Source organism: Salvelinus fontinalis, chromosome 22 (assembly GCF_029448725.1).
Source record: "Salvelinus fontinalis isolate EN_2023a chromosome 22, ASM2944872v1, whole genome shotgun sequence".
Taxonomy (NCBI): Eukaryota; Metazoa; Chordata; class Actinopteri; order Salmoniformes; family Salmonidae; genus Salvelinus; species Salvelinus fontinalis.
In genome coordinates this window covers 10,749,529-10,760,240 of record NC_074686.1, presented here as the reverse complement: position 1 = coordinate 10,760,240, position 10,712 = coordinate 10,749,529, and the positions used below count along the sequence as shown (strand labels likewise).

At 43.9% G+C, this 10,712-nt stretch overlaps 1 protein-coding gene across 7 annotated transcripts in view; it reads right to left on the bottom strand.

Annotated features, from left to right (window-relative positions):
* Positions 1-86: 86 nt before the first annotated feature.
* Positions 87-10,712, bottom strand: part of LOC129819780 (protein MTSS 1-like) — a 49,069-nt gene continuing 38,443 nt past the window's right edge. For 3 of the 7 annotated variants that reach the window (XM_055876363.1, XM_055876364.1, XM_055876366.1), the window contains 9 exons: positions 8,581-8,738; positions 7,689-7,796; positions 7,368-7,465; positions 6,640-6,850; positions 5,480-5,608; positions 4,894-5,145; positions 4,377-4,532; positions 3,035-3,191; positions 87-2,749 (listed from right to left, as the gene is read on the bottom strand). In XM_055876363.1, coding sequence (XP_055732338.1) covers positions 2,115-2,749; positions 3,035-3,191; positions 4,377-4,532; positions 4,894-5,145; positions 5,480-5,608; positions 6,640-6,850; positions 7,368-7,465; positions 7,689-7,796; positions 8,581-8,738 — 1,904 coding nt within the window. In that variant the 3' untranslated portion in view covers positions 87-2,114. The remainder of the gene's footprint in view (positions 2,750-3,034; positions 3,192-4,376; positions 4,533-4,893; positions 5,146-5,479; positions 5,609-6,639; positions 6,851-7,367; positions 7,466-7,688; positions 7,797-8,580; positions 8,739-10,712) is intronic. The other 4 variants (XM_055876369.1, XM_055876370.1, XM_055876367.1 and 1 more) reach the window with 3 other exon arrangements.

Sequence of the window (10,712 nt, the reverse complement as noted above, 5' to 3'; positions counted from 1 at the left end):
CCACTTATAGTTAGGAAATCATACTACAACAAAGATGAGACTTGATATGAAATGTAGAAAGCAGAAAATCAAAGAAACACTTCTAGAACCTTTTTCAACAGACGCACATTCTGCTACATCTTTATTTTTAGCTGAAACAACTGTTACATAGAAAATAGGAGACAGAATTCCGGAACTGAACAATAATTATCTTAGACAACGTCAGAGGTACAGAAAGAGGTCAACTCTGTCCAAACATGTCTCTAGGTCATCAGCAACAGACTCACAAGGCTAAAGTACTAGTGTGTGTCAATCTAGACCACAATCTGCGTCCCAATGCTCCTTAATTTCCTCACCTCTTTTCCCTCATGTCCGTGAACTTCAAGATTAACACTATGTTTACATATTACTTTTACCTGTCACATATAAGTAAGCTAAGTTCTCTTGAATCTGACCATGAAGAAAAGGAAATGAGAGAAGGAAACCGTTGCAGACTATTGGGACAAAACCTCGTATTTGCAAGGTGTGAGTCTGACCAAAAACTAACTTTGATTACTTCTAACCATTTAGCATACATAAGATTTAGCAACGTATCTTTACACCAATGGCTGTACTTTCGAAAAATACTACAGTATATTACAGCTAAGTTTTACATGGACAATATCAGACCATTTGTATAGAATAATTGAGTTGTGAGCCATACAGGATTTTCAGCTTCATATGCATGTCGTTGCATCGGCCACACGTTAATTTCCCCTGTCTTGAATGGAAAAATAATCAGGCTGCAGTCACTATGCAGAAAGTCAAACTGCTCTCAAATGGGGGAAATGTATTGGGATAAATAGGTTCAGTATAAAAATGAGCTTTAACACATTTGAGTAAAAAATAACAAAAACATGCATTACTCGATCTCATTTAAACGGGTTGTGTGTTTGACAGTGAAGCTGGTCTACAACACCACAAACAAAGGTATGGCGTTCATGAAAAATTATAGTGGAAGATATGACAATGTTTAGAATGTCTACACATATTAGGCCATGTCATCTTGTGAAATACTTTAGGTAGTTGCAATAGTGAATTCTGTCTTCAGTTCACGGTGCTGAACACAAGCTCACAAACTCCACTATGTTACCTTTCACTTTTGAATATTCTTTTGTTGACATTCTAATACTATTAGTTTGTTTTCACCTTTCGAATGACTTCTAGTTACCAGTGATCACCACTAGCTTTCACAGAGTCTACTAGTATTTCCACAGCAGTACAAGCACTTGTTACGATTTCCAGTTATATTTGCGTATGAATCCTTTGTATACCATTTCAAAAACAGGAAAGTAAAGTCACCTATTCTATAGCCACCAGTCAATGAGTGCTTGCACTGACACCAGAGATGCATTCAAGGTAGAAACCTTTGCAACATATTACTATTGACAAATTATGTGACACACGTTGACAACCACTCATTCGATTGTTAGTGTGGCAAGTCTTTGCGTCCTTCTTTGCTGACCAAGAAGCTTCCTATTGACAGTGAGTTGTATTTATTCTCGCTCTGAATCTTTGGCGGTCTAGTTTATTAGGGTGCCATTAATTGGGGTAGAACATGCAATTTGATTTATTTTTCAATGGCAAAAGAAAATGGATAAAACACTTGCCATTACAGGAAAGTAAAATGTTGCTTTCCATTGTGGTTATTTCCCTATGTACCCCTCTTCTCCACACAGTCTTACCTTCTATATCTTTCTCCCTCCAATCTTGTTTTGTTTTTGTTGCTGTGGTTTCACAGAAAATATGAATCATATTCAGTAAAATAAAGTAATTTAAGTTAATTCAGCTCTAAGTCTTTTGGCACCTTTCATGACAATGGACGGCTAAAACAAGAAAGTACGAAGAGGAGCATTGAACACGAAACATACAAACGCATCAAAATATAAATATGTACATACAAATAAAAGATTATATATTTTCCGTCATTTGAAAATAGTCAAAGCAGTTGTCGCTCCGTTTCCCTCCCCAACTTTCCCATGTATTTTCACGCATCTATACTCCCACCCTTATCTTAAACCTATGGGTGAAGACATAGATACTGTATGTGATTCAATCTGATACATTGAGGGGCAGTGGACATTGCACACTAAGCCTCACACTATTCGCGGCGCCGACCGGTCGTTGGATGCCGTCTTCTTCAGCTTGACCCCTCGCCGTATGGCCAAGAGCACGTCTTCCCCCTCGCCGCACCCGGGCTCCTCCTCCTGAACCTCCGGCAGTGCCTCGCGGTCCCACTCCGACAGCCTACTACCAGACTGAGGTGGGGAAGTGGGAGGATCGGAGGGGGCCTGAGTGTCCCAAGTTGCCTTGGGAGACACCAACCCGTTGTCAGCCGCTGAAGAGAGTGGGCTCCGTGGGCTCAGTGGTCCCCCTCCCTCACTCTCTCCTCTGAAGAACACCCCGGGGTGCTCGGGCACAGTGGGTGTCTTGACGGGGATCATGGGGGGCTTGACAGGGATGGGGCCCAGACCCAGGCCTCCGGAGGGCCGGCGCAGGTTGGGCTTGGAGGAGGGTGTGCGGCGGATGGTGGCCACCCCGGGAGTGACAATGCTGGCGGGGGAGGGGGCTGTGGTGGGGATGCCCGCTGTGGAGGCCGGCCGCTTGGCATGGAACATGCGGCGGTAGGACTGGCTGATGTCACTGTTACGGGGGATGGTGGAGGACTTGTCGAAGTCGGGCTGGTCTGACTCCTGGTCACCACCCACGGAGAAGTAGTCGTAGTCGGACACTGGCAGGAAGAGATAATATGTGGATGAGGATCATTGTAATCTACACATACAGTACACTTCAAATACACATTTTTCATCCATATGGATGTTAATAAGAACATGCCATTAGACAGAGATTCAGATCCTTAGACAAAACACGACTAACACCTACTATTGTTCACTATAATTCAAAGTGAGTGGATCCCTATCAAATATCCATACATTGACCTTCTACTGTACATATTAAGGACTGACGGCGATTACCCCTAACATGCAGCGGGAGACACACATACACACTACAGTACCTTGTGAGGGTATGGTGTCCTCAGAGCAGCAGGGTGTGGTGTTCTGGGTGCTGTAGCCACTGGAGCACTGCAGGGAGTCCCTGCTGGAGCGCTGGATATCCAGCTGCAACCCGCGGGCCAGAGCCAGGGCCAGCTCCTCATGGGCCTCTGCCTCCTCCTGCCGACACACACATATTAAGACGTATAGCTTATACATACCTTTGCAATATGGGCCCTATTCAGACTTGGGATAAGTTGACTTTAAGGACATTTCCTGCCACTTTTCAACCTCATTCATTAACTCCAGCACCATACCAGTGTCTACATATCTGAAAACGGCACGGTCTATGATCTGTGGTTAAGAAGATAAGACGAAAGGTCCTAAAAAATGCTCATCTGTGACATCACAGAGTAGGATTACAAGTTTTTAACGAGGGAGGATATTTTCTGGCTCCCCACGTCACCGTGAATCTCATAGTGTTTGAAAATCACTGTTAATAAAATGTTGTAACATTTTGGTGATGTCATCGGGTATATTTTATTCTACGAAATTTAGAAATGCGCCGTTTTCACATACAGTATGTAGACAATGGTATTGTGATGAGATAATGAAAATGAGATTTAAAAGTGGGGGAGTTTCGCTAATGGATTTAAGTAAAAAAAATGTTGACCTAAGTCCACATTTTATGAAGTCCATGTTATCTCAAGCATACAGCAAAATACATATTAAAACACATATTTCACACCATCCAGACAACCGCATTTAACAGCCGCACAACAGACCTGGGTTAAATACTATGTCAAATACTTTTAAAAACTTGAGCTGTGCTTGATTTAGTTTTCCTTATAGTATACAGTAAACATTTGACAGGTCTGTCGTACAATAAAATAAAATACACACATGGCATTCACATGGTCATAAAACACATTCATATACTGTACACCTCTACATTAAGGATATAGGTATTAGCATCCACGTGTTTCTGTAATTATGGGTGTAGCTGATTCATGATTTCACCTGCTGAGAAACACTGCCTGCCTGCCTGTCTCGTCCCGACCCCTACACGTTTATTACTATGGGACAGCTGGAGATCAAATTTGAATATTTAAACAATGTTTTTTTTAAATGTCGGAGAGATTATACAAATCTCTGCTTTGAAAACGAAATGTTAGTCTAAAAGAAATGTGAGATAATGTCTAGATGCTTTTTATAGTGGAGATCAAATGTTTAAATTGATTGGCTGAGCTGATGGAACAGAGTAAATAGGCATTTTAACTTCATAGAGTTAGCCGGTGGTAACTTGTGGAATAGATACCGGCTGGAATGTGGTTTTAACCAATCAGCATTCAGGATTAGACCCACCCGTTGTATAACTGCATTGGTGCCCTTGGCTCTCTGGGGCTCATCCCCTGGTGTGGTGGCCTGGGGGCTGCTGGGATCTGGAGTCTCCCTCTTCTCCTTGGTCCTCCTCAAGGTGTTCACCATGGGCTGGTCGTAGGGCCCCGGCTTGGCCCAGTCCTACAAAACACAGAGAGACAAAGCGCTTGAGCAACGCCCGCCAAAAATAGCTCTGCTCTGTTGTGTAGCTCTGATAGCTCTGTTGTGTTCATTACGCAAGAAACGGAAGAAAAAGGACTGAAACTGATTGGGCTTTTATAGCATTCATGCCTTTATGAATGACATTTATGCTGTATGATTTCACATATAAAGACTTGCATAATGTAACCGGAGAGTGTTTGCAATCTCCCTGTGATTGTGAGATGTGATTGTGAGAAGTGATTGTATCAGTGTCTGATCATCCACTGAGGAGACTGGAAGAGAAGGAGGAGAATAAGGAAGGAGGAAGAGGAGGAGGCGGTCGATAACAGAACGGACGCACCTTCCAGGTGAGGACCTTGGAGGAGGGGATCATGCCCGGTCCCAGGGTGCAATAGGGGGGGCTGTCCACCGGGAGGGCGGAACCTGGTCTCGACCATGCCCACTCAGGGGAGGTGGGAGAGTAGGAGGGCGAGGCGAGGGGGGTGGAGGGGGAGGATGGAGGGAGGTCGGGGTAGACCTCCTGCATGCCCCCGCCAGACAGATATGGGGCTGCGGAGGGCCCGTGATGATGATGATCATACCCGTTTGACAGCTGAATGTGAGTGGAGGACAAAGTGACACAACAATGAGAAATCATGAGTCAAAATGGCAGCTGCTGGTGATGAAAAAGGAAGGTCAAAATAATGCACACGACTGAAATCAGATGGAATCTAATAACATCAAATCCTGGTAGCAGACACCTGTGTCATGTTCAGCAGGTACATTTTGAAACAAAAGAGAAACGGAGAAGGTAGGCTACTACTCGTCCAATAAGAATGCTCCTGTATTTGAGGCCCGCTGAACATGACGCTGTTGTCTATGTGACAGGAATGAGAGAGGTTTGATCAACCAGCAAAAGTGCACCTAGTGTCTAAACGTGTGTTCACCTGTTCCACCCTAGTGCTGGAGCAGGTCTCCTTAGAGGAGGCAGGTGAGGAAGAGGAGGACGAGGAGGAGCTGCCCTCACTGACAGGCTGGCAAGTCTCAGAGACGGCAGAGGATGAAGAGCCAGAGATCTGCAGCAAAGCCGTGCAGCAGGACAGAAAGGCGCACACACACACACAAATATACATGAAAAGATTCACAGGTACACACACACACAGACAGACAGGACAGACAGGACAGACAGGACAGACAGGACAGACAGACTCACATAAAGAAGCAGTTCAAAACAGAGAAGCCACAAAGAGACACGTAAAAAAGACAAGACGCACAGACAGAAGTACAGAGAAAAAGAACAGAAGAAAAACATTCTGGGTTCGCAACATCGATAACAAGGAAAACATATGAAACTTATCGTACAAAAACTAGAAGCACTACGGCGAAGCATAAAAGTTATGCAAATCAGCATGACTTGTCACACACTAAACAGCTAACAGTATGCAGATGCAGAGATTGCAATGGACTGTATTACTAATAGTAGAGTCATACAGCAGGTGCTGAGTCTAAGGTGGGGGGGGGGGGGGGTCGGATTGAGAGCTTATGTACACACCTCAGAAAACAGCGGAGCTGTTCAGCCACTAAAAGCCTTCCACATAGCACAGCCATTTCAGTGGTAATTAGAGCTACGAGGGCATTGTTTGAGCTGAGCAGCAACAAAGCAGGCATATACTTCCAGCCATACTTCCAGCCACCACTGAGACCACACAAGCCTTATCTTGTATCTAAGCAACACTGTAGTTGTCATACAGGTATACAGTACGTAATCTACATGATCTACGTGCAGTGACTAAACACACACTAAACACACACACTCATCGAGATCTATCTGCACCGTTTCTCACAGTGACGCCACCTCTGCTGTCTCTAATGAGCTCCGTTACCTAGCAACCTGGGAGGATAGTCTCTCACCAGCAACAGAGCCCAGGTGGGGAGAGTGAAGTGTCGGGTGGAATACAATGCCACCGTTACTGTGTGCATATGTTTTAGTTCATATAGTATGTTACTGCTTCTTAGGGGTTCAGGGTTTCTCTAATATGTCTGTTTGAGGGGTGTTGATAAAGCAGTCGTAACACCACAAGTTCCTGTTCTCGTCTCTCCGTAGTACCTGTGGGTGGGTGTCAGGGGGCATGGGCGAGGGCGACTTGGACTGGTAGGCATCCTGGGAGATGAAGCCGGAGTCGTGGGAAGAGACACTAGAAAGGCGGGCGGGGCCTTGCTGAGGGAGGGCGGAGCTCCGGTAGCGGTAGTGGGAGGTGGGGGAGTGGCAGTGAGAGCCGCTGGAGCGAGAGTCGCTGCTGTTGACGCTGTTCAGACTACTGCGAGAAACAATGAGAGAACACAGTCTTTTGGTTATTACGGATATTGGTAACTGGTTCTCAACTGAAATGCCTGGTTAAACTACGTAAATAGATACATAAATATTGATTCAAAACAATATTTACATGTTAAGGTTTTTAAAAGACTGTTACTAGGTAATTGCAAACAGCTACAGTTTGAACAAGTTACAGCGCCAGCCACAAACAGAGGTTGCTAACAAGCTCGCCTGGAACACAAATATTATGGTTTCTTTGGCCCTAACGCCTCACACTTCACAGAAATTATTGAGACAGTTAACTCATTCATTACGGAGGCGTTCTGCGGCCTCACATTTGTAAACATTCAGATTATGGCAAGAATGTCAAAGCTACATTACCACCTCCAATCCACAAGATGGAGTAGGAGGACTGAATGCTAGGCTGATGCGTCACTCCCAGTCCATACTATGTTCTCAACCAGCTGAGAGGTTTGGGTGTAGTGGTGTAGTAGTGGTGATTTGTGGGCATGCTCACTAACCTGCACATGCTGGACTTCCTGGATGCTGTGGTGCTGGGGGAGGAAGGAGGGGTCTGGTAGGACCAGCTGCTCTCAGATCCCTTCAGGTCCAGAATGACCTTGGAGGAAGAACATCAGAACAAGGGAATTTATGAACAAAGAATCTTGTAAAAAAGCTATTGGCAGCCCTATTTCTAGAGGGAAATGGGTTTCTTTACCATTGTACCTCCAATCATGTGAATCAGTAACAGAGACACTAACCGTTTATCCAGGACATGAGTGTAACATGCAAAAAGAGGACTATTTAAGCCCTGTCCTGAGAGTGCGGACCAAATCACTGACCTGCTCGCTGGCAGGGGGCAGCTTGTGGGGGTCCATGGTCAGAGCCTTTAGGTCGTCAGTGAGGGTCTGCAGGTGAGTGATCTCCCCCAACATGGACATCTCCTCTTCCTAATGAACAAGAATGGCGGGTTGGTGAAAGGCAGGGATGTCCAACCCTGTTCCCGGAGAGCTTACCTTCCTGTATGTTTTCGCTCCAACCCCAGTTGTAACTAACCTGGTTCAGCTTATCAACCAGCTAATTATTAGAATCAGGTGTGCAAGATTAGGGTTGGAGTGAAAACCTACAGGATGGTAGCTCTCCAGGAACAGGGTTGGAGAGCCCTGGTGTAAGGGATTGTGCTAGCTTATGAATGTGGTATACATTTCAAATTAGATCTTGTTCTCCATTAACTCAATACTTCTACTTTTAGACTGTGAATTGAAGCAGGTCATCCCTCTCTACTGGGATTTTCCAAATCTCTTTGGAGAGCAAGATTCAATGGCAATAGAAAAACTTAGAAAAGATTACATTAATTACGTTCACAGGTGCATAGGAGAAGCAAAAACTAAAGTAAACTGAGCAGCGTGGACTACCGCAGATTGTGTATACTTCCAGAATAAACATTTACTAACAAATACAACATTTGAGTCACATACACCTTCATCAAAAATCGCAAAATAGTTCACTTTAAAAGGATGAGATGGTTGTTTGGACGCACAAAGTGCACTGTATATTAACGTTCATAACAGAAGACGCTGTTGGTTGGAACTCATTTGTTGGGACAACATGATTGGTTATAATGTGTTGGAGCAATTGTGTATGCGGGGGTTAATTTCTACATGCTTTCTTCAGCCCAGAACCCCCTAACAAATGATGTGTGTTTGACTACACAGACTGTTGGTGGGGTCTCACCACGACGGGCCTCAGCATGGAGACTAAGGTACAGAAGCGGCTCCTCTCCTCCACCAGGGCCTTCCTGACCGCCTGCTTCTCTGTCTCCTCCAGAAGCAGGTACTTATCACTGATGTCCTGCATGGCATTGTCCAGTTGGGGCTGGATGTCCCCCCGGCCTGCGGCACACACACACACAACAACCATCTCTGTTAGTTTTATCCTAACTTAGGGTTTAGGAGGACAAGGTCTTTCTGAGTACACAGCAACATAATCTATGTCCGGTCTCAAATCAGACAAAGGGACTGTGGCCGTGTGACGTACGGCTGAGGTGAAAACAGCACGAAAAGACACCAATGTCTCTTAAAGGTATGTTTTAATTGAATTGTTGTGGTTTTCAGTCGTCATCACCATTAGATATATGGTTATATAGATATAACCATCAATCCCTTGCACTACTTCACGCTTAAGCTTTTGATCACTAATGGTCAGTGTAATCATAGAAAATGTATATCTATTAGTACAATCCTCACAGTGCTATCTCAAGCACCAATCAAATCATGTTGTGGAACCAGTTGGTGTTCACATCAGGGTCACACCCTCACAGTATTAGACAAACTTAGGATTTGGGAACATACTGAAGAACCATCGCCTTAGGAGATGGAGTGCATTTATGTAATCGCACTTCACAAAATGGAGCATTGTTCTGATTTGGACATTTTACCCTCTCAAATTCAACCACTTAATCGTATCAAATCAGTGTCTTTGGTTTTACTGACATTCAAAAATCTAGCCGTGTTTTAATATAAAAGTGTCACTTTTTATTTAAACGTCCAATGCAGCCATTTTTATCTCAATATCTAATTATTTGTGGGTAACAATTAAGTAACTTACTGTGATTGTTTTTGACCATTTTAATTGGAAACAAACAAAAATAGCTTCTTAGCAAAGATCAATTTCTCAAGCAAGAATTTTGCTAGGACTGTCAGAGTGGTCTGAATGAGGAAAACTGAAAACTAGCTATTATTGGCACAGAGGTTTGGAACCAGGGTGGGAAATCAACTTTTTTCCCCACTAGCTACCGTGGTAGGTAAATACAAAAATCTACCAGCCTTCAGATTTTTTACCAGCTCCATTTTTGTGTTGTTGCCATAATTACACCAAAAATATACATATAAACAGACGAGCATGATTTCTGTTTTTCCCCCAAAAAATTATGTATTACTAGTAAGACTTAAATGGGGTATATTGCTTAATTTAATTTGTGTGACCTGCGTCTTCAAACCAATATATGTTCAAATAAATAATTTACACTGAACAAAAATATAAAAACGCAACAATTTCAAAGATTGTACAGAGTTACAGTTCATATAAGGAAATCAGTCAATTTAAATATATTCATTAGGCCCTAATCTATGGATTTCACATGACTGGGAATACAGATATGCATCTGTTGGTCACAGATACCTTTAAAAAAAGGTAGTTCAATGGATCAGAAAACTAGTCAGTATCTGGTGTGACCATTATTTGCCTCATGCAGCGCAACACATCTCCTACGCATAGAGTTGATCTGGCTGTTGATTGTAGCCTATGGAATGTTGTCCCACACCTCTTAAATGTCTGTGCGAAATTGCTGAATATTGTTGGGAACTGGAATACGCTGTCGTACAATGTCAATCCAGAGCATCCCAAACAAGCTCAATGGGTGACGTCTGGTGAGTATGCAGGCCATGGAAGAACTGGGACATTTTCAGTTTCAAGGAATTGTGTACAGATTCTTACGTCATGGGGTCGTGCATTATCATGCTAAAACATGAGGTGATGGTGGTGGATGAATGGCACGACATTGGGCCTCAGGATTTCGTCACAGTATCTCTGTGCATTCAAATTGCCATTGATAAAATGTGTTCATAGTCTGTAGCTTATGCCTGCCCATACCATACCCCCACTGCCACCATGGGGAGCTCTGTTCACAACATTGACATCAGCAAACCTTTCGCCCACACGAAGCCATAACCCACACGTCTGCCATCGGCCCGGTTGAAACTGGGATTCATCCATGAAGAGCACACTTCTCCAGCGTGCCAGTCTCTTGTCACACAACAAGGTGAGCATTTGCCCACTGAAATCGGTTATGACGCCGAACTGCAGTC